Raw genomic sequence first — 24,156 nt, forward strand, 5'->3', positions numbered from 1 at the left:
AGGTGAGGATTACCAACAACAAAAAAAGCTACCAATTCTACAATTCTACCTTTCAATCAACTCCTACAATTACTCTCATTTTTTTTTAATTGGTTTCAGAAAGAGGAAGGGAGGAAAAGAAATGTGGCTGAGAGAGAAAAACACCCCTTGGCTGCCTCCTGCACGCCCCACACTGGGGATCGAGCCAATGACCTGGGCAGGTGGCCTGACCGGGAATCAAACCGTGACCTCCTGGTTCATGGGTCAGTGCTGAGCCCCGCCGGACGGGCAGGAACATCTTTATAGAGCAGAGAATGGAGTGGACGGAGAGAGTCAGACTCCAGGAGATAGAAAAGGGTGTGGGGACAACAGGAAAAGTTCAAGAGGGGACAGGACGTGCCCCGTGGGCTGACCGCCTGGGAGGGGCCGTGGAGGAAACACAGACAATACAGAAGCACGTGAAGGAGGGAAGGAAGGCTGCTGAAGCTCATGGTTAAGGAGAGGGATCTTGCCCGGCTGTGGAGCCCTTGCTGGCTCAGGGGTGGGAGGAAGAACAGGTGCAGGGACCTCTGAGGGGACATGAAGTCGTCACACAGAGAAGGACCTGCAGCCCTGGGTCTGGACGAGACCGTGACCGTGACTGTGACCGTGGAAAGAAGAGATGCTGGGACACGGGCCGTGGGCGGGGGTCACCGAGGCGGCCGCGAAGAGCTGGCTGCATGGGCGCAGGGCGTTGGAGATGGAGGGTCTGGGGAGAGGGCCCCGCGGGCAGCGCAGAGGATGGAGTCTATGGGCATCTGGTCCCGGGACCCGCCGGCTCTGGAATTTCAGGTGGACGCAGTGCGGGTCGCCAGGCCACGGGGCCGGTCTCGCTGAAACACAGTGCACGCCCGGGAGGGAACAGACAATGAAACAGAAAAGTTCACTGCAGACCTGTCTCCCGGGGCGCTGCCGCGAACGGAAGTCCCTTTCCCCTTCCCTGGTCCTCAGCCTTGGACGAGCTGGCGACCACACACCATCCACCGCACGCAGCCAGGAAGTGATTCACGGACCCCTCCCCCAGAGGCAGGAAGCCAGGCAAACAATGACGTGAGCCTTAATTCGTGCCTCGCACTTTTCATGATGAAAACACACACTGCAGAAGCTCAGCAGGGCCCGGCCAGTGTGGCTCCGTGGTTGAGCGTCGACCTATATGACCCAGGAGGTCAGGGTTCGATTCTGGTCAGGGCACAGGCCCGGGTGGCGGGCTGGATCCCCAGTGGGGGGCCTGCAGGGGGCAGCCGGTCAGTAATTCTCTCTCATCATGGATGTTTCTCTCTCTCCCTCTCCCTTCCTCTCTGAAATCAATGAAACATATATTTTAAAGACCACGGTGGCCGAGAACACGCAGGCATGCTCCGAACTGAAGCCAAGGAGCCGCTCTCGGCTCCGCGGTGCTAAGTGCTCATTTGCATGTGATTGTCCCTGTCCGGGCAGAGGACGCTCCACACGATCATCACACTCAGCAAGACAAGACTTCAGAGCAGCAGTTCTCAACCTGCGGGTCGCCACCCCTTTGGGGGCCGAACGACCCATTCACAGGGGTCGCCTGAGACCATCGGAAACACATAAATAATCACATATTGTTTTTGTGATTCATCACTATGCTTTATGTTCAATTTGTAACAATGAAAATACATCCTGCATATCAGATATTTACATGACGATTCATCACAGTAGCAAAATGACAGTTATGAAGTAGCCACGAGAATAATTTTATGGTTGGGGGTCACCACAATATGAGGAACTGCATTAAATGGTTGCGGCGTTAGGAAGATTAGAGCCACTGGTTTAAGGACACACGACTGACTGTCAACTGGGGGACACAGCCTGAGCAGATCTCGCTGCAGCACCCTCCCGTGTGGGGGTCCCAGGGCACCCAGCCTGCCCCTCGCTGTTCCTAAGGCTGAGTTTGGGGCGCAGCTGGGGCCTGTTATAAAGGGGTGTGGTCAGGTCACCCGTGAGCTTTCCCGAAAGCCGCAGGCCCACAGGCTCCGAGTCCCAGGTGCATGGAGCAAGTACCTTTATCTCCAGTTCCTCCAAGCGACTGCGCTTCCTGTTTGAAACGCCTGCAGCGCCCGGGCCGGTGTCGCTCAGTGTCGGCCCGCAAACCGCAGGGTCCCGGGTTTGGTTCTGGTCAAGGGCACGTGCCTCAGTTGCAGGCTCGATCCCCGACCCTGGTTGGAACGCGTGCGGGAGGCAACCAACCGATGTGTTTCTCTCACATCGATGTTTCTGTCTCTCTCCCACCCTCCCACTCGCTCTAAAGATCAATGGAAGAATGTCTTGGGTGAAGAATGAATGAATGAATGAATGGTCCATACCTTGGACTCGACAGTTTCACACCGAGGGCCTCAACTTGAAGAAATAATCATAGATGTTTACATTAGAAGCTCACGCTGCCCACGCCCCCCACTAAGGCATCGCCCCCAAGCCTGGCCCAGCCCTGACTCGGCAACAGCCCTCCATCCCAGCGGCTCACACAGCAGCCCACACCGGCCTGCGATGAGCTGGCGACAGAAGGGGCCGAGCTCCTCTCCTCCGGGAACTCCCATCTAGAAACGGGATCATATTAAGCCGCCGAGGTAAGTGGCAACCACGCCAGGGCCAGTGGCCATGCGGGACCAAGCTCAACTACACATCAGCAAGTGAGCTGTTCAATGAAATTTTTTTTAAATATATTTTATTGATTTTTTACAGAGAGGAAGGGAGAGGGATAGTTAGAAACATCGATGAGAGAGAAACATCGATCAGCTGCCTCCTACACACTCACCACTGGGGATGTGCCCGCAATCAAGGTACATGCCCTTGACCAGAATCGAACCTGGGACCTTTCAGTCCTCAGGCCGACGCTCTATCCACTGAGCCAAACCGGTTAGGGCTGTTTGATGAATTTTTATTGTAATAATAATTGTAAAAGAAATGCAAACGTTCTGGGTAAGGAATAACCTGGGCGGTGGGCAGGAGCGTCCTGAGCCCACGCGGGGCAGTGCCTCCGCGCCAGCAGGCCCCTGCTCAGACCACAATCACTGGTTTCTCTCCCTCAGGTTTCCTTTCAGAGCCGCAGAGAAACAACCGGGTATTGACTTACGTTACTTGCTGCCAAAACAGTAACACCTTGTGTTTGCAAAACACACTTGGGTGGAGGCGGGTGCTGTGGGCACAGAGCTGTGCGGGGGCCGCACTGGCCACCAGGAGGCGGGGCTCCGAGCGTCCGAAACCGACCACCTACCGGGTGGGCACACACGAAGGGGCGGTGCATTTTTATTTTATTTTTCAATGTTTTTATTGATTTTAGGGAGAGAGGGAGAGGGAGAGAGAGAAACATCGACGAGAGGGAAACACTGATCAGCCGCCTGCTGTACGCCCCCTCCCGGGGATGGAGCCGGCAAGTTAGGCAGGTGCCCTCCAGGTTCATAGGTCATGCTCAACCACCGAGCCGTGCCGGCTGGCACGTTTTCACTTTATTCCCGTGTCATTTCTAACTAGCTCCACCTTAAAGTGTGGCTCTGAAGCAGCAGACAACTCAGGAGAAAACGGGGTGTTGGGGAGAGGATGGAGGCCACCCCTCTCTAGGACCCCGATTCCCTCAGGCTGGTGCACGGTGAGCAGCAGCAGCCCTGGGAGAAGCCCTGGAGCCACGCAGAAGATCCCGTGTGAGAGGACACGTACATTGGACGGAAACCTCCCCCTGTCCATGCAGGAGGCACAGCCACACCTGGCCCTGCTCACCGCCTGGCCCCGCTCACCGCCTGGTCCCCCCTCACCGGGCGCCTCCCATGGCCGACCCTCACCCCCAAAATCTGTCCTCTGCAGCTGAAGGTGGGACGGAAGGAGGTGGCTCCCAAGCTCTGGGCGACGCTCAGGCTTCCTGTTTCAGGCCCGAAGGGAACTCGTGACTTTTCTCTGGGCCGTATCCCAGGAGAATGTGGACGGACTGGACAGTCCACATCCCAGCCTGGCGGCCGGAGCCCGGGGCAGTGCTGGACCAGCATCCAGTCGGGATCACGCTTCCTGCAGCCACAGCCGGAGCAGCCCCGCTCCTGCCTGCAGCACCGGGTCTGTCCTCCGCGATCCCGCCGGCTGGAGTCAGCAGGACGGGTTCTGATAACGGGCCCACGTGCTCAGCTCAGCTTTACAAAGGGACTCGGCGAGCCTCTGGGGCCATCGGTGGCTCCTCGGGGTCAGGAGGTGGGTCCCCCCTGGAGCCTCGCTGGGCATAGAGGAGAAGTGCAATGGGCCCTGGTCAAGCTGGACTGGGCAGAAGGAGGGCATGGGAATCCTGGGACTAGATCTGCCATCCACCGAGGCCCCGAGGAGTCTGGCTTCTCTCCGTGTGTCACCGTGTGGCATGTGCCCCGAGCGACCTGAGAACAGCTAGTCTAGTCCCTCCTCCAACCCCAGCACAGCACTCGGCAGGGACCGCAGCCCCGGCTTCGACTGGAAGGTCGTCCGGAAGATCGTCCGGAAGGTCGTCCAGAAGGACGTTCGGTCTAATCAGCACATTAGCTTTTATTATTGTGGATCCCACGCCTGCAGTTTGGAGGGCTTGTTCCCTCTTCCTAGACAGCAAACAGCTTCTTCCTCCTCCAACAGATCAGGTGTCGGGCAGGTGCACTGCTCTCTCCTTCCCGGCCAGCACCACGGGAGCCGCGCCGGGATCCTCGTGTGACCTCATCAGAGGGAGCCTTTTCCCAGTTCCAAACCGGTGAAAGGTTCCAGCTCATTCCACCATTAGCTCACCCCTCCCCCCCCAAAAAAAAAAAATCCAGTTTATGTTCCTTCCACATTAAAAGTGTCGGCAGGAAATTGGCTAATGAGAGGCACTCTGACTCCTCCCGCCAGGCACGGGCTTTGGGAGTAACGGGATGACGGGAGCCAGCGCGGCCGGCGCTTATCTCCGCGGCCAGGTGGACTCGGGCAGGATGAGGGGCTGCGAATTTCCCCGTCGCGGCCACAATGGTCGGGAAATGTTAAGGCAGCGATTACAGGGCCAACAGCAAAGCGCTATGGGGTTTAAAGCACATTAATCACAGGCTGACGCGCAGCGCACATTCATAAAGAATAGATTGGAAAAGTCTCATGTTATGAGTGGCTTTGTGACACCCCACCCAGCATGATGTGCAGATAAAGCTGCAGAATGGCCTTCCCGTGAGCCTATCCTCTCGCTGACAAACAGGAGACGAGGGCATCAACACGCAGACGCAAATGCCGCTTGACATCGCTCTACCCCACAGTGCGGGCAGGGGCAGGGGTCACCACCTGGAAAGATGAGGACTGAGTCATAAATGTAAGATCATAAGGAAGATGTAGGCCTGTGCTTCCCGGCCACTGTCTACACCCAGGGCCCAGGGAGAAAAGAAGCAGGAACCCAGTGACCACTGGGCCTCAGGGCAAAGGGCCATGCTCCCCACTGGGGAGACTGCCAGTCACACCGTCCACCCGAGACGCGTAATGAGGGCGCACCTCTGGGTCAGGAGTGATCGGACAACGGTGCCGCTGAGCCGGACAAGCCCCGCTCTGCAAACCTCCCTCCGACCACCACCCAGCAGGGCCTCCCACCCCCACGCTGAAGCCCAGGTCGTCTGCTCTGCGCCCGCACCACACCGTGCCTTCTGCATCGCAGGCGCAGCACCGCTCACCGCTCCTAACCCCTGGCCGTCACGGCACGTCTACACGCTGACCTGTGAATGCCCACATTGGACACAAACTCAATCTCTTCCATGAACAAGGGCTCTCTAAATAACACAGAATCTGGAAAACATTACTTTTTAGCCCTGGCCGGCTTGGCTCAGTGGACAGAGCGTTGGCCTGTGGACTGAAGGGTCCCCGGGTCCATTCCAGTCAAGGGCACATGCCTGGGTCGTAGCCTTGATCCCCAGTAGGGGCGTACAGCTGATCAATGATTCTCTCTCATCACTGATGTCTCTATCTCTCTCTCCCTCTCTCTTCCTCTCCGAAATCAATCAGAATATATTTTTTAAAAAGGAAAAGAAAAACATTACTTTTTAAAAAGAAAGCTCCTGTGCAGTCTCTTATCATTTTGCTTTTATCATTTTTCTTGAAGTCATAGGTCACCTCCACGTTGCCGGCGGAATGTCTTGAAAATTGTTTACTGATCACTCTATCGTGCTTCCCTGCAAATGAAATTGGCATCTTACATTTTAAATTTTAAATATTTTTTTTTAAATTGTCCTTATGAGTTTATGAAATTATTGGTCAACAATTGATCAACACAAATAGGCAACAAATGTTGACAGACCCACGGTAACATAGAAAGTAAGTCTTTATGGAAATGTTCCTCTTCCTCCTAATTCTAGGGCATTATCACACTGTAGCTTGTCAATACTTCATAACTGTCATGTTGCTACTGTTATGAATCGTCATGTAAATATCTGATATGCAGGATGGTCTTAGGCGACCCCTGTGAAAGGGTCATTGGACCGCCAAAGGGGTCGTGATCCACAAGTTGAGAACCGCTGCCCTACCCAGTCCACACCAGCACCAGGTACAGCGCGTCTCGCGTGCAGTCACGTGTGTGATGGACGAGTCACGCGGCTGTGGGAATCGCTGAGCTCTCCACCGCCAAGGCCAGCCCCTGCACGGTCAGCGTTTCCCTCTGCACGCACAGGACTAATCCTGTGTCCCCGCACGATGGGGCGAGTGCACCACGGCCTGGCAGCCGCTGTGTTCAAGAGTAACTTTCCATCATCGACAAAACAAGTGACCCTACCCGTCCAGACAAAGGCTAGGCCCCAGGACTAACCACTGCACATCTGTCAAGAAAACAGCTCCAGCCCCGATCGGTTCCCTCAGTGGTTAGAGCGCTGGCCCCAGGACTGCCAGGTCTCGGGTATGATTCCCAGTGAAGGGCATTTACACGGTTACAGGTTCGATCCCCGGCCCCGAGCGGGGAGGCAACCAATCGATATGTCTCTCTCACATCAATATTTCTCTCTCTCTCTCTCTCTCTGCCTCTCCCCCTCCACTCTCTCTAAAAAAACCAATGGGAAAAAATATCCTCGGGCGAGGATAAAGGAAAACAAACTCCGCCATCCGGGAAAGGCAACACACAAATGCCGTTTCCCCGGGTGGAAATTTCCATCCACGGGATACACCCTTGTCAGGGGGACCACGTCACTTCAAAAGGAAAATTAAAAATACTGTGAGTTCCTGAATTAATAACTCCCCATGTTTCTTATCAAGAAAAAGCCTCCCCACCCAACCTCGAAGCTACAATTGATAACCAGGAGCGAGACCGCGCACAAAGGCCCTTTGTGGGGAACGGCCACTGTAACTCGGCCGATTTCCTCCGCGCTCTTCTTTGTTTTGCCTTAAAATAAATAGGCTAGCCCTAACCGGTTTGGCTCAGAGGATAGAGCGTCGGCCTGCGGACTGAAAGGTCCCAGGTTCGATTCCGGCCAAGGGTATGTACCTTGGTTGCGGGCACATCCCCGGTAGGGGGTGTGCAGGAGGCAGCTGGTCGATGTTTCTCTCTCATCGATGTTTCTAACTCTCTATCCCTCTCCCTTCCTCTCTGTAAAAAATCAATAAAATATAAAAAATAAATAAATAAAAAATAAATAAATAAATAGGCTACCTACAGTCAAACCCCTCTCCACCCATGAAGTCCAGTTAGTAGAGACGATACCGTTAGAACTCCTCTCCACTGGAGATGCATTCGCTGGGGCCACGACCCCACGCCCCTGGCCCTGAGCATGAAGGCGGCAGCATAGGCCGGAGGCCTTCACCTCCCGCGACAGAACACACCCGGGGCCCAGCTCAGCTCCGCCTCCAGCCGCACGCGGCCCACCCCAAGCCTGCCTGGAGAGGTGCGCTGCGTGTTAGCACCGAGGTCCAGGGAAGGAAAAGCCTCTAGGTTCCATCCAGATCAAGACACCGCAGGTCTGAAAACACCCCGAGGCTTCAGCAAGCCACACGACACGGGCTTAGTGTCTTACCTCGAAGCGTGCCACCGAGCTGTCAGGAGGCAATACAGATGGCCCTGGCCGGGTGCTCAGTGGTTAGACCATCAGCCATGGATGAAGGGTCCCAGGGTCAATTCCCGGTCAAGGGCATGTACCTCAGTTGCAGGTTCGACCCCCAGCCCTGGTCGGGGTCCATGTGGGGGGCAACCAATCAGTGTCTCTCTGTGTCAATGTCTTTCTCTCTCTTCCTTCCTCCCTCCCTTCCACTCTCTCTAGAAATCAATGGGAAAAAATATCCCCAGGTGAGGACTGAAAAAAGAGAGAAATACAGATGACTAGTAAATGCATGAGGGACCCTGAGGCTCTCAGTGGGGTAGTCTGTGAATCTGGTGAAGCCAGCACGTGTCAGCCTCAGACCTGGGGGTTACTTATGAACTTAAAGAGCATCTGTCGGTCACACGGTGAGATACATCAGCAACACCCGCCCCTGGTGACATGCACTGCGGACACGACGTCGCCGACACAAAACTCTGGGCAAAAGTGTTCAGCACGAAGCTCAACATGAAGAAACCATCACACGGCGCGAAGCGGACACATGTGCTGCAAAACAGCCGGCCTGGCCTTGCAGACGTGTCACTGGATAAAAGACAAGGACTGTCGAGAACGGTTCTCCAGTAAGTCCCACAGGTTCACCTGAAGGTCACCATCGGGGAGGAGCCGTGTGCTGGTGAAGGGCTTCCAGCCAGCCCAGACCTGGCTCCACGCCTGTCCCCGCCGCGGGGCGACGACATTCGACCCCACGCCCGCACCGTGACACGGGGATAACGGCACCTTCTCTGCGAGGCTGTGAGCTGGCGACATCACCTACAGCGGCCTTAGCACGCTCAGCAAGTTCTCAGTACCAGTCGGGGTGCCCAGTGACCACGGTCACAGCCCTCAGAGGCTGAGGAGAGGAAACAGAGACGGCCTCTGCTGCCCGTCCAGTCGGAGGACGAAAGGGCGGCGAAGGGTGAGACACGAAGAGGCTGCCAGGGGCTCCAGGGTGCAGGAAAGGGACACCGGAGGAGCACTGACCAGGGTCGCAGTCACCGCCGGCTTCCCGGGAGAGGAGACAGCAATCCCTCCAGGATGTGAGATCTGCACACGCAAAGGCTGCTGGGGACAACAGCTCAGACGGCGCCGAAAACAGCCATGTGTGCCCGGAGCACACGACACCGGGCAGGGCAGTGGGCAGCAGGCAGGGCAGAGGGCAGAGGGCAGAGGCAGGGCAGCAGGCCGCGAGAAGGCGAGCAGGTTCGGCTGGCTCCGCAGGGCGCCTTACAGACCGCCTGGAGGTCGGGCTTTCACTGTCAGACCTGCACTCAGCCTGGGGCTGCTGACCAGCTCAGGGCAGCAGGGAGGAGAGGCTGGATGGGGCGGTCAGGCCTGGGGCCGGACACGAGGTGGGACAGTAGGTGGGGCAGCTGGGGGCTGAGACCAGGACCGTGTAGGACCCGGATGGGCTGCTGTGCCGGTCACCGAGGAAGGAGGCCCGGCCCCTGCAGGTCAGGGGAGGGAGAGAGAGAGAGAGAGAGAGAGAGAGAGAGAGAGAGAGAGCGCCAAGACGGGAGGGGCCCCTCAGGGCTGCCGGCAAAGGTCTGCCGGGCCCGGTCCTGACCCGAGAGAAGGGACGCATCCTGCATCCCCGGAGGAACACGCCCGGACCAAGCAGACTGTCCCAGCCGAGCTCCAGTTTCAAAAGCCGGTTTACACGAAGCCACATCACTCTCCACACACAGTATCTTGCTGGTACCATGTGTTCAAATCTCACTCATCACTAATGGGACTTTAGTGCATGCAGGTGTGTGTGTGGGGGGGGTGAACCATGAGGCCGTGGGCCCTGTGCTCCCTCCATCCAGACCTCTGAGCTTCGAGTTCTGGTCACAGGGGTCAGGAAGGCCCTAGACCAGCCGTGGCCAAACTACGGCCCGCGGGCCGAATCCGGCCCGTTTGAAATGAATAAAACTATTGAAAAAAAAGACCGTACCCTCTTATGTAATGGTGTTTACTTTGAATTTATATTAGTCCACACAAACACTCCATCCATGCTTTTGTTCCGGCCTCCGGTCCAGTTTAAGAACCCATTGTGGCCCTCGAGTCAAAAAGTTTGCCCACCCCTGCCCTAGACACTCAAGTCCCACCCCAGCCCTCATCCTGCTTCCAGACACGCCAGGTCCAAGGCCACGCACTGCCCCTGACCGTCCTGTCCCCCTGAGAGAAGTGGGGGGCCACGGCTCTGACGCTCCTAGGGAGGCCCCTGTGCCCCTCGTGCCCTCTGACCCAGTTCACCCCACCTGCCCTCACCCTGTCACCAGAAGGGAGGTGCCCTCTGACCCACAGTTCAGCCCAGCTGACCTGGCCGCAGAAGGCACAGAAGGTCCATGTCACGTGTGGCCGGTCCCATTGCCAGGTCCATGGACGCACAGACCCGCCACTGTCCTGCGGACTCCTGGCTGGACTCGCTCCTCCTTCCCCCCGACCGAAGCCCCGTGAGCTCTGCTCAGGCCAAGCTCGTCCAGACCCACACAGGGCGCCTCTGTCTCGCGGACGAGATCACCCCTGTGCCCGCTGGCCTTGCGGGGGGAGCACGGGGCCACACGCCGGGAGGAGCGTCCTCCTGGGAGGGACGCCTGGTTTAGGAGCCTTTCTCTCCACCTCGCGCCTCCACCTGCCCGGGTCGGCGGGAGGGCAAGTCCAGCCCAGACTGTGGGACCTTTCTCCCCCGGAGCCCTGGAGCCCTGGGAACCGCTTCCGGGGCTAAGGCTAAATACACATCATCTCCCCTCAGCGTCTGGAGAGAGGGCTGTCTCCCGGTGGGCGGAGGGGGGGGGAGGAAGGCGGGGGACGGACTGGCGTCTCCTGGCTCCGGCGGCGGCTCCATCCGCCTCCACATGCTCAGTCCTCAGCCCTGCACCTGCACACGCTCACCCACCTTAGACGCGGTGTCCCCAGCGTGTCTGCCACAGGCTTATAATCCCCTTCCTCTTGCTCATTTCAGTTGCAGAGTCCGAACACATAAAACCGGCAGCCTTTCCTCCCTTACTTTTTAAGTAAGAAAGGGGCTCAGGGCGTCTCAGTGAATCGACAAGGACTCATGAGAAAAAAAATCCCAAAACACTTGGACACATTCTTTCTGTGGTGCAGGCAAGCACATCCCACACACGATACAGCCATCGAGCAAGGCGGGGCGATCAAAGACCAAGGATACAGCCAACTCCCGGCGCCCCCGTGCCAGGCGAGAGGCCCAACACCACACGGCCCCCAAAGCCTCCGCTCCCCCACCGCCTGAGCAGGGGCTCCACCCAGCCCGGCCGGCCCCTGGGCAGGCGGCTCAGGGCTGACCAGCACTGCTGGGGGCTTGGCAGCACCCCTGGCGTCAGCCCACAGGTGCGAGCGGATTCCACCACCACCCCCAGGCAGCCCGCCAGGATCTCCCCTGCCAAGAGCTGCTGCCTGGGGCGACCACACTGAACTCTTCTTCTACGTCATCTACCCAGACCTATGACCCCACAGCGAAGGTGGCCGAGTTCTGGAAGTCTGTGGAAATGAAATCACACGCGTGTATTTCCTGTAACTTTGTCCACTCCGTGCTGTGTCTGTGGAATGGATGGTGTGTACTGCGGAGCGGGAGCTCATGGATCTTACTTTTAGTTCCTGTATGTTCGCTGCTGTGTGGTACCCTATGAAATTAAATTCCACGATTCACTAATCCAAGCTGTTACTGATGGGCACTGCATTATTTCTGATATTTACAAATCCTTCTGCGAGAACACCCCCTGCCTAGGTCCTCCCACAACCACACAGGCGCCCGGGTCCTGGTCACGCAGCGTTGAGCTTCCTGTTCCCCCCGGGCGAGCAGGAGCCCCGGTCCCGGCCAGTGGGGACAGTCCCCGGCTGAGCGCTCCTCGCGCAGCACCGCCCGGCATGGGGACCGCACCCATGTGCGTCGCACGCTTACCGTGCAGATGCCAAGTCTACAAACAGCAAGTGAGATCTGGAGACACTCAGACATCCTCTGAGATTAAAACGAGAGCGAGAGGTTACAACCGAGCGTCCCACCGTCCGCCTGCCCCCTCGTCGCGCTTCTCTCTTGGAAGAAAAGCAGCTGCCCTCTGACCCCGGCCTGTGAGCAGGCGGCCGCGCTCTCCTTCCCTCGCCGTGGCAGGCCAGCGCCCCTGGACGGGAAGGGGGACCGCCACGGGCCCTGCGATTCCACAGCACCACGCAGAGATGGGCCTCTGGGCGGGCTGGATTTTGTTTGCTTTAAATCCTGTTCAAATAGCCAATTTTCAACGATAAATTCTTTGATTGCTAGAAATTAGTTTTATGAGCATCCCTCGCTCCATTCATAACAGGTTATAAATATCCACAACGCTCATGGGAAAGTAAGCTTTGTAAACGGGAGAAGTTATCACAGTTCTACACTCAAAGTCTAAATGGGCTGAGTTAGAGCGGACTGAGGCCCTGCTCTCAGAATATAAACGGCAGCACCGGGTTCAGAATTCCCAACTCCTCACTCGCAAAGCAAGTTCGGGTTCCTGAAACTCATGTTCGCTCACCAAGCCATTCTCCCCCAACCTGATGCTGACGGCTCTCTGTTAACTGGGGGGCTATGCCAGTAGGCTGAGCGGCAGGTACCCTAACGTGGCTCAGTCCCGCACTGCGCCTGCGGCTTCCTGCGGTCCAGGGGGCCCCACGACGCCTCCGCCACCATCTCGGCCTCCGTGGCTGCACCCACGGTGCCCGGAGGCTGGGGCACAGCACCCCGATTCCCACAGCGGCCCCAAGGCTCCCGGGCCAGGAAGCGTATCTGACTAACTCTGCAAAAGGCCTGCCTCCTCAGAATCCGGAAGAAACTGAAATCTGTATGATCAAGGCAACTGGTGAGCCCGGCGGCGTGGCTCAGAGTTGAGCATCAACCTATGAACCAAGAGGTCAGGGTTCGATGCCCGGTCGGGGCACATGCCCAGGTTGCCCGCTCGATCCCCAGTGTAGGGCGCACAGGAGGCCGCCGATCCATGACTCTCTCTCATCATTGATGTTTCTCTCTCTCTCCCACTTCTCCCTTCCTCTCTGAAATCAATAAATATATTTTTTTTAAAAAAGTATGGCAACAAAGCGAATTCATCAAGTGAAAAAAAAAAAATACAATAAAGAGAAGCCGTGTTTACTCTAAGTTACTAAAACTCTCTTTTCTCCTCACAGTCCCCAAATGTTCAGGCACCGATACTGGGACGGCTACCATCACTACCCTGCAAACCCTCACCTGCTTCTGTGCGAGTGCCTGCGGGGCCTCCCACCTCCCCCTCTAAACTCTGATCCTCACAAACTCAGCCTAATCCCCGCCACCCTGCCTCGGGTGCAGCCCTCAGCCGTCCCACCTCCAGCTTCACCCTAAGCCTGAGGATCTGGGAGCGGAGCGGCCCTGCTCTCTAATGAGGGGAGTCAGGTATAAAGAGGCATCTGAGCCCAGCCGTGTGGCTTAGTGGTTGAGCGTCCACCTCCTGACCTATGAGCCAGGAGGTCACGGCTCGATGCCCAGTCAGGGCACATGTCCAGTTGCAGGCTCGATCCCCAGTGTGGGGCGCGCAGGAGGCAGCCGATCCATGATTCTCTCATCATTGATGTTTCTCTCTCTCCCCCTCTCCCTTCCTCTCTGAAACCAATAAAATATATTTTTAAAAAAGGTATCTGAGAGCACAGCTGAGCTGCTCTGGTCCTGGGACAGGAGCTGGTAATGCATCTCAAGGGTCAGTTCACAGTCTCCCCGAGATGCCCTGTTGCCAGCACCCGCCTCACTGCGGCCCTAACGCACAGCCTGGGGTGAAAGATGAGTCGCTGGCTGTCCCCAGTTAAAGAGTGACTCTCTGCCCTGGCGACCCGGCCGGAGCCTGAGCCGCACTCACAGCCCACGAGGCGGCCGGCGGGAGCTGCAGGCCTAGCCCCCTCCTGTGCTGCTTCACCTGATGAAAGCGCCAGCGGAGATGCTGCTGGCAGCTGGCCCCCGGAGGGTAAGAAACAGCTTCTCTTCTAGACAGCTGCCGCTAAGACCCAGATGTCCCCACGCGCTGCACACGCCTCGTCCTGACCACAGCGAGGTCACGGCTGCGCTTCGGCGTCTGCCCGCCTGTAGTCGGGGTGATGCGATGACAGGTGAACACAGTCCAGGCCCGCCTCAGAGCGCCGCGCGGGGAGGACAGGAAACGTCACAGGCAGTGCCTGGCCGATCCAGACAGGGTCCGACCCCGAGCCGGGAAGGGCACTGGGCGCTGGCACGGGCGCCGGCCCCTGGCGAGCGCGGAGAAGCCTGCCTGCCACCTTCCGCCCCGTAGGGAGTGGGGCAGGGGACACGGGAGGCCTGCGCGTGTGGCTTTGTTTTTTAAGGTGGAAGAGGCCTTTTTCTTGGGCGGTAAGAGATCTTTCTCATGAGCTGGAAGCAAAAGAATGTTCCGTCCACCGTGACAGCTGAAGTATCAGCCTTAGCGTTGCCGCCCCCGGCACTGACTCCCCGAAGTCTCCCGGCCCCGGGTGTAAGGGTGGCCGGAGCGGCTCAGGACGTCCGACGCCAAGCTGAAGGCGCGTGTACTTGGCGTGAATCCCCTGTTGCATAACCTGAGCGCTGACTGTGTGCGGGCCGGTCCCTGCAGAGACCTCCGGTGCACAAGCCCGGTTCTCAGGGAGCGGGGGCGGGTGGGGGGGGGGGGGGGAGAGAAGGGGGCGGGACAAAAGCAACAAAGAAACCAAGTGGATGAGGACAAATGCTACGGAGAAAGAGAAAAGAACAGAACAGAATGTGCCGGGGAGAGGAAACCTGGGGTATGGCCACCTTTGAGAGCAGACGCACTTCCAACAGTGTCTGGCCAGTGACATGCGGCCCCCAGCCTGCTGTTGTGAATAAAGCTTTATTGGAACACGGCCACATGCCTCGGTTTACATGTCACCCAGGCCCGCTTTTGGGGCGGCTGAGACAGAGCCTGTGCGGCCTGCAAAGCCCGAAACACTCCCCCGCGACCCTTCACAAGAGCTGCCCCCCCCGACCCCCACCCCCACCCCCGCTGCAGCCCGGCACCTGGAGTCCCCACAGCAGAGCTGTTTCAAGGCCACGGGCGCCAGGCCGGCAGACAGAGCTGCCTCTGCACTGTCCAGGGCGCCCACGTGCCCACCCAACACGGGGCTCAGGACGGGCCTGCTGAGTGCAGGAGCGGGACAGGAGGAGGGAGGGGCTGGGAGGGAGAGGGGAGGAGGGCTGTCTCCTCCCCGAACCCGTCGGACAGGCGCCCTTCGGGGGATGTTCTCAAAGCCCCAGGTTCCTTTCTTGCGGCAGCTGGGTAGCTGAACACTGGGCACCCCCAGAATGAAAGCCAAGGGCCTAAAGTCACTAGGTTCATTTCAAGCAAATGAACACGATGAAAAGGCTGCTTCTAAACCGTGTCCTGTGAGCTGTCAGTCCCCAGAAGTGCCCCCCAGGCCCCCCCCGGAAGAGGCCTGCTGCCCCTGCTGCCGCTCCGACCCCTCCAGCGATGGCAGCAGCAGTGGGGACACGGTCGCCGCAGGCACGCTGGGCTCGGGGAGCAGAACTGCTCTCAGCAGCCACCCATGAGCCGTCACACCTGCCTCCTCTCTCCGCTGTCTCTTCACCGTCATGCGTTCATGTCGGCTCACGGAGGCCAGGCTTCCATGAGGACTGAGCTGCGCACGCCTCCTCACACAGCCGTGTCCCCTCAGCTTCTTCCCGCCCACTGTGCTCTGCTCTGCAAAAAGGCCAGGTCTAAAGAGTTTAAAACCAGCAACTGAGTATCTGTTCTGAGCAGGGCATCAAGAGAACACTCTGACCCAGCCTGCTCCACGAAACGGCTGAAAGTGAGCATGAGGCTCACACACTCCATGAGGTCTAAGCGTGAGGCGCTCAGCACGGAGGAACTGGAGACGGATCCCCTGTGGGCGCTGCTTCCCAAGGCGGCCAGTCCGGCCAGGCCCATCCCCGAAGGAAGACACACGGGGAGAGGCTGACGCGTCGCTGGCGCGGGAATCCAGGTCCTTCCCACGCGGCTGCAGAGACCGCGGCCTGAGCCCAGAGAAACGCGGCACAGCGCCGCTGCGGGCTGGAGCAGGAGCTGCCCGGCCGGGGCAGGTGGCAGGGGCCCTGAAACCAGCAGGAAACGCAAAGGAAGCCCAGGACGGACCAGCTTGTCCTGCTTGAATACCAGGGCTTGGAACCCAACATCACGGGAGGGCTGTGCTGCACAGAGAGGAATACGGTGAGTAATGCAGACGCACAGCACTCCCGCGCACGACGGGAGAAAGGAAACCCATCATCGCAGGAGGCTCCGAGCCAGCACGCACGTGCAGCCAGCGTGCAAGCGACACACAGCCGCGCCCCTCAGCTCAGCGCCCCGTGCTCCCCAGCTCAGCGCTCCGTGCTCCCCAGCTCAGCGCTCCGTGCCCCACAGCTCAGCACTCCGTGCTCCCCAGCTCAGCGCCCCGCGCCCCACAGCTCAGCGCTCCGCGCTCCCCAGCTCAGCGCTCCGTGCTCCCCAGCACGTGGCCAGGCGGGAAGCAGCCAGAGGGCCAGGGAGCCGGCCATCAATCACCAGCCGGGGAAGTGCTCAGAGGCACAAACTTGACTTTCAAGCTGTTCGGTTCCAACAGAACAGACACTGAGCCTTCCCAACCCCATTTGATCCTGGGCAGGACCTGGAGAGCCTGCCCACTGTCACGGCCACAGGGCCGGGCAGCCTGGCCACGGGGACTCAGGCACCCGGGGCCACGGGCACTCAGGCACCCGGGGCCACGGGCCAGGCCCTGTCACCCCACTGCACACCCAGGGCGGCCACGACCTTTACCCCGGTTCCCAGCGGTGCAGGCAGCGGGGCAGGAAGGGGTGAGGGTGGGCGCTGGAAGAATGAACGGAACCGGGAAGCTCTGTGGCAACAAGAGTGCCCTCGGCCCCGTTTCCATCCGAGTCCCAATCCAATCAGAGGAAACACTTCCACCACCTGGTAAGAGTCTGTGCTTCACCCTGAGCTGGTGTCGAGGTCACCGGTGTGTCCCGTGCCCGAGGCTCCTAGGAGACGGTTGTCTGCGCGAATGAATGGAGATCATGTGAAGGAGCATTACGAGCGCCGATTTCACGGAGCTAGAGAAGAACGGAAGACAGCGCGCCAGGAAGGAAGACGATGGAGAAAAAATGTAGGAAGTCTGCAGTCATCTAATCACTCCCATCTTCCCCACAGACGGCATTAATCCTCAGAGGCCTGGACTGGGCTGCCCACACACTCCCCCTCGTCGGTGGCGGGGCCAGAAACACAGTCGAGCCACGTGAGTCCCCGGAACCTCCGAGCTTGTCGGAGTTGCCAAACGAAGCCCACAACTGGACAAGGTAGGAATTTCAGAACGCAGTCAAGTGATTTCTCAAAAAACCCCAAAACCCTCTTTGCTCTCATGCACGGGCATCGGGAGGCAGCCCCGGCAGCTTCGGGTGTTCTGGACTCAGGAGGGTCCCGTTAAAGCCCCACCACGTACAAAGCAGTGCCGAGGGTGTGAAGTTCGGAACCCGTCGACACATTGGGGGCGGTCTCACTGGTGCCACCGCTGTAGAAACACGCGTCGCGCACGGTGTGGAACACGCCCGCACGTGCGCACACGCTGGGAGCCAGGTCCCACACCCCCAACAGGAGGGGGTGCTTTCCCACCGAAATCATGGACAAGAACGTCTGCAGCGGCTTTATTCCCACACCCGCCAACCACCGAACAGGAAGACTAGTCCCGGGGTATTCACACCGTATGACGTGGCGGCCCTGGCCGGCGGGACAGGCTGGACATCGTCCACGCACTGGAGGGTCACAGGTTTGATTCTTGGTCAGGACACGTGCCCAGGCTATGGGTTCGGTCCCCGGTCAGGGCACGTACAGGAGGCAGCCGACTGATGTCTCTCTCTCACATCAACGTCTCTCTCTCTGCTTCTTCCTCTCCCTCTCCCTTCCTCTCTCTCTAAAAAAGTCAATAAAAAAAGAAGCACAATACTTAACTATTACACTGCAACAAAAAAGAACAAACTGCACAGCCAGCGTGGCTCAGGGGTTGAGCATTGACCTGTGAACCAGGTGGTCACGGTTCGATTCCCAGTCAGGGCACGTGCCCAGGTTGTGGGCTTGATCTCCAGTGTGGGGCGTGCAGGAGGCAGCTGATCCATGATGCTCTCTCATCATTGATGTTTCTCTCTCTCTCTCCCTCTCCCTTCCTCTCTGAAATCAATAAAGATATATTTAAAAATAATAATAAATTAATAAAAACATTTTTTAAAACGCATGTTAAAGTTTTTTTTTATAAGATTACCAGATCATTTGCCACCTAAAAAAATGTCTTTGGCCTGGCCGGTGTGGCTCAGTGGTTAGAGGGTCGTGGGCTTGATTCCCCGTCAAGGGCAGGCGCCTCCGTCGCAGGTTTCCCAGGCCTGGCAGGGGCAGGTGCGGGAGGCAAGCAATTGGCATCTCTCTCTCTCCCCCTGCCTCCCTGCTTCCCACTCTCTCTAGAAATCAATAAAAAAATACCCTCTGGTGAGGATAAAAAAAAAAAAAGTCTCTGAATCAGACCAGGAAAAAAGGGGGAAATGAAAATTAATAGTAAAGTTAACTTTGACATCCAGCTTGAGACCAGAAAATACCGGTAAACGGCAGAACACACAAAGGGGGAATTCTCGTGTCCAAGGTCAGGGACAACTGTTAGACGCCCAGCTCTTAAAACGCACGAGAAAGAATCTGCTCCTACAGAGTGTTTCGTTAAATTACTTCACGGAGATTGTACGCGGCCATTTCTGGGAAGAAGCAAAATCCCCAAAGCGTGGCTGACGGGAGGGAAAGGAAAGGAAGGACGAGAGAGACGCTTCCTCTCCACTCACCCTCTGCCGAGGCCGCTCTACGGAGCCATCAGTCACGGGGCAGCGCTCACAGAGCCTACAGAAATGGCATTTGTTATTGTGCTGCTTTTTAATTGATTGGCTTGAGAGAGAGGGAGAGACAGAGAGAAACATCGGCGTGTGGTCCCGCTTACTCATGCATCCATTCGCTGACTCCTGCACGTGCCCTACGAGGGGTCGAACCCGCAACCTTGGCGTGTCGGGACCACGCTTTAACCGCCTGAGCGACCCGGCCAGCTGTGTGGTTATGATTCAAAGCACTTCACAGTTTGCTCCTAGAACCAGTCCTCGCAGAGCGCGGACGCCACCTGGATTTTGATGAGGAGGAAGCTGTGGCTCAGGGGACTCCCCTTAGACCAGGCTCCAGGACTTGGGGTTCAGAAGGAAGTGCGTTCCACATGCACACTCACAGGCAGGCACTGTCCTGAGCCCCCACAAATACCAACTCGTTTAAGCAATACCAAGGGCTTTAAAACATAGCACCGCCTGACTCTCCAAATCCACTTCTAGAACCTGATCATACAGCAAGAATACTCCCAAGGATTAACACCCCGCCTGCGACAACCCCTCCCAGAGTCGCCACCCTGCCGACGCAGAGTAAAGGCTGGGTCATAAAAGCACGTCGAACTTTGACCCCATTTCCAAATTTCCTCGGCGTTGGCACCACTTTCTGTAGAGACGACAGCACCAGAGGACGCAGGCGCCTTACACCCTGGCCAAAGCACCCCAAAGAGCTTGGGGAAGGACGGGGAGGGGGGTCACAGCAGAGCTCTCTGTAACAGCCCACAGCGCAGCAAACACAGACAGTCAACCGGGCGATTCGTTAGGAAAAGCCTGTTTACCCGTACAGTGCAGAAGGTGAATGCTGTGGCAGAGACACTGTTAATTCGTCAGTGTAAAGGGGTCACAGAAGCACAGCCTCACTGCGATGCCAGGTTACGAATGTTCGGCGGCTCTCTGCGGGCTGCTGGATTGCGGGTAGCTGTCCCAGGGTGCTTTGCTATGCTTTCCAAATTTCCTTCACTAAGCTTTGACTTTTTTTTTAAACTTTATCGTTGAAAGTATTACGTATCCCCTTTTTTCCCCCCATTGACCCCTTCCAGCCCGTCCCCACCCCAGGCCTTCACCACCCTACTGTTTGTGTCCACGGGTGATGCATATCTTCTATCTATATATATAAAAGGCTAATATGCAAAGTGCCCCCTCGGGAGTTCGATCGCTCGCTATGACGTGCGCTGACCACCAGGGGGCAGCGTGGAACGAAGGGAGGCCCTGGCCGGCAGCCGGAAGGCACCCATCGGCCCTGATCGCCGGCCAGGCCTAGGGACCCTACCCATGCACATATTTCGTGCACCGGGCCTCTAGTATGTATATAAGTTCTTTGGTGGATCACCTCCCACTCACCTACCCTCCCCTGCCTTCCCTCTGAGATTCCGCGTAAGTTTTTGCTGTAATAATAATAAACCTGTTACCAAAATAATCTTAGGCCTTACATGGGCAAGAATATAAGAGCGTATACCTGTGTTAATGTGATTACAAAATGACTGCTATAAACTGAAAAACAAGCTGATGAATCATAAGACTAAAATGCACATAATAAAATCTCCTTAAACAATGTACGTGCTTCCTCGTCGAGAACTGAAAACAAGTAAACACACACAACCACGCCTCAAAGCCAACACCTATTCCCCACTGTGAGCTCTCCCAGCACCCAGGCGAGCTCCACAGGGAACCCGGACACCCAGCAGGTGCCTGGACACACAGAGCCACACCTTCATCGCCACAGCCGGGGACAGAAAGCCAGTTTCCAACAGGCGAGGCGGGCGGCCAGCGACACACAAAGCAATACTGCATGCTGCTTACCCAGCACGCACATGCAAGAACAACACAGCACACGCGTGAAGCGGCAGCCACGAACGGGGGCAGTCGTCCCCACGGGGGGTGGGGGTGGGGGGGGGTGTGTCAGGCTTCAGCCACAGCCCCAACCTTCTTTTTCTTTGTCAAGAACATCAGTTTTGAAGTAAAAACGGGAAAATGTTAACAACCGCTGGATCAGGCAGGCAGGTACACAGAAGTGCGTTTTACTATTTTCTTTACTTTTCTAAACACGAGCATTCAGAACATTCGCATTTATTAAAAATCAGACTTTGGCCCAGCCAGTGTGGCTCAGCCGCTGAGCATCGATCTACACACCAGGAGGTCACTGAGCAGCCGATCAATGATTCTCTCTCATCATGGATGTTTCATCTCTCGCTCCCTCTCCCTTCGTCTCTGAAATAAATAAAAAATATATTTTTAAAAAAGAAAGAAAGAAACATAGATCAGCCACCTCCTGCACAGCCCCCAATGGGGATCGAGCCCACAACCCGGGCATGTGCCCTGCGTGGGAATCGAACCATCGCCTCCTGGCTCCTAGGTCGCTGCTCAACCCCTGAGCCACGCCGGCCGGGTGACGCTGGAGTCTGCACTTGAGCTCTACCAGTCAGAACCGGCCACGTAAGGTGTGGAGCCCAGTGCAAAGCGAAAATCTTTGCAAAGGACCAAAAACGGAAAATGTCAGACGGCCACTGCAGAGCACTCAAGGACGCGCAGCCCCGGGCACCGGCCTCGTGGGAAGTGTGGGTGTCAGCACTTCCCAGACACGCGGAAATGAGGGTCCCCGAGAAACGGCCTGGGGCTCCCCCAAGCAGAAGTATCCAGGAGGTGCAGGTGAGGGGCAGAGCCAAAGCCCACCAGAGCCCAGGTACCCACCACGTAGGCACCACGCCTTCCCTAGACGCTCCTTCCCCCTCTACCTCGGGCGCGGCCCTTTCTAGTTCGGTCGTCACAGGCCTTTGCCTACCGACAGCAGCAGCGAAAGGCGACGGGGCAGGGCCTGTGGGCGGCCGCTTGCCAGCAGCTGGGGAAGGAGCTGAGGGACAGACCCCGGTCTCGGCGGCGTCTCCAAGGAAACGGGCGCCGCGGGAGGCCGGAGCCTGGCCCTGAGGTCACACCAGGGACTAACGGGCTGCCTGGAAACCATCTGTGGCCACGGGATGAGACATCAGATGCTGAAGGTCAGTGCAGTGACCGGTGGACATGGGGGGGGGGAGGCTGGGGCGCAGCAGTGTTTCCATGCAGCCTCGTCCTGCAGCCACGCGGCGGGGCCAAGGCCTGGACACGCAGGAACACCGGTGGGCGGTTCGGGGACCTGGCTCCTCACCCTGTGCCTAGGAAGTGGCACAGTATTTACGTGAATTGACTGTCCATTTCACCCGCATCCCACCGGCTTGAACACCAGTAGGGGGAGGGGGAGAGGGAGGCTGGGGCCACAAGCCCAGTGCCACCTGTCAGCCCTGTGAGCCTGGGGGTGACAGGCCTCCCGGGGCCTTGGAGAACGCCACGGTGTCCGGCACACACTGATTTCACTGATTTCACCCCCAAAGCTCTACGCTCCGCACCCCACCCGCAGGCAGCCCGCACCTGGCTGGGCGCCCTTCACCACGCAGGCTCCCAGAGGCACGAACCATGTCCTGCGTGTCCTCGCCTGACTCACACTCCAGGGTATGTCAAGGTTGCGGGCTCCATCCAGGGTCAGGGCACGTACAAGAAACCACCAGTGAGTGCAGGAATGAGTGGCCGCCGTGGTCTATGTGGCTCGGCTGGTTAGAGCGTCATCCTGTAAACTGAAGGGTCTCGCGTTCGATTCCCAGGCAGGGCACACGCCCAGGTAGTGGTTTCCAGCCCTGGTTAGGGTGCGTAAGGGAGGCAACCATTCGATGTTTCTCTCTCTCTCTCTCTCTCTCTCTCTCTCTCTCTCTCTCTCTCTCTGGTTAGGGTGCGTAAGGGAGGCAACCATTCGATGTTTCTCTCTCTCTCTCTCTCTCTCTCTCTCTCTCTCTCTCTTTCTTCTCTCTCTGTAAAATCAATAAAGACATAGCCTCGGGTGAGGTTTTTTAAAAAGTGAAACAACAAAGTGATATTTCTCTTTCTCTCGCTCCCTTCCTCTCTCAAAAAAATCAAAAAATCAATTTAAAAAAAATTTTTGTAATAAAAAAAAAGACTGGAGGGACCCAAGCCAGAGAACCGAGCTAACACCTTTCATCCAGGCCCCTGCCCAATGGTGTGGATGCTCCGAAAGCCTTTCACTATGAGAACCGCCGGTGGGAGGTCTGCTGACGGCGTTCCCATTGTTTTTACCTTATTATTTATTAACAGAAGAATATTTAAGTGACTCTGACTAATCCGGTTAAAACTAACACGTGTTTGGCCTGGGCTGTTATCTTACAGTCAAGGTGACCACAGTGGGAACACACACCCAGGCACGTTCACAGTCCCTCGGAGCTAACAACAGCACACGTTTAAGACGGGTGAACAGCAGAGGAGTCACACGTGCGCCTCCCCAGGTCCTTGCGGGCGGGCTGACGGACAGCCTGTCCTCTGCGCCCGGTCCCTCTGTGGGACCATCACCGAGCTCTCCTCTGGGCTGATTGGTGGCTGGCTGGTTGGTTGGTTTTCATCCTGCAAGTGGTGATGGATTTGAACCACCTTCTGGCAGCTGAACTTCCCCCTCACACGTCAGTTTTTCTATGTGATGCCAGGTCCTGCCTGTGACCGAGAACCTAGGCCGGGCTCGCCAATAGACACCAGGAAGAACGCTAGAACCCAGACCCCACTGATCCCAGGCACGACGTCCAAGTGCAGTGACCACTCACTGACAACGAGCGTCCGAGACGAACCACGCAGTGAGCGGTCACATTTTCAAGTCTCCCTCTGCATCCAAGTTCACAGTAAGACAAAGGGACCGATGAAGTAGAGAGAACCCCACCAGAAGGCCCAGGGGCAGCACAAGCGGGCTCACTGCCCCCCACCCCCACCCCTGCCTTATCCAACCTGTCCCCGGAGAGCACGCCCCACAGCCCCACAGCCACGGTCACCCCGTCGGGCGCTCATCCCTCGTGACTGTCAGGGCCACGCACGAAGCAGGGGTCCCATGAAGACTTGCTGAGTGGATTAATAAGATCAGAATGCGGCTTTATCTCCGTAGGCAGTACACAGTCCGCAGGAGCCCTGCGACTTCCTGCTTACTGATGAGCGCCTGCCTCTGGTGTGAAAGGCGGCCCAGTGTTCACCCCGAGCAGTAGCAGGGGACAGCGTCAGCAATGCCCTCACGGGGGGCGCATCCCGTCTCACATCTGAAAAGCAGCGTGCTGTGTCTACGTTCCTTTCCCTCCATCACCCCATCTAATCACGACAGGCATCCGAAACCCCGACACC

The 24,156-nt window shown here is 57.5% G+C and overlaps 1 protein-coding gene across 5 annotated transcripts in view; it reads right to left on the bottom strand.

The window, feature by feature from the left end:
- The window catches only part of ARL15 (ADP ribosylation factor like GTPase 15), a 211,566-nt gene that overhangs the window by 184,287 nt on the left and 3,123 nt on the right, over positions 1-24,156 (bottom strand). For 4 of the 5 annotated variants that reach the window (XM_059695024.1, XM_059695020.1, XM_059695021.1 and 1 more), the window contains exon 2: positions 11,944-12,000. The exons of the other annotated variant lie outside the window; for it this stretch is intronic. In XM_059695024.1, the coding sequence (XP_059551007.1) occupies positions 11,944-12,000 (57 nt within the window). The remainder of the gene's footprint in view (positions 1-11,943; positions 12,001-24,156) is intronic. 5 annotated transcript variants of the gene reach the window in all.

The sequence above is a fragment of the Myotis daubentonii genome, chromosome 4 (genome assembly GCF_963259705.1).
Source record: "Myotis daubentonii chromosome 4, mMyoDau2.1, whole genome shotgun sequence".
NCBI classification, from domain to species: domain Eukaryota; kingdom Metazoa; phylum Chordata; class Mammalia; order Chiroptera; family Vespertilionidae; genus Myotis; species Myotis daubentonii.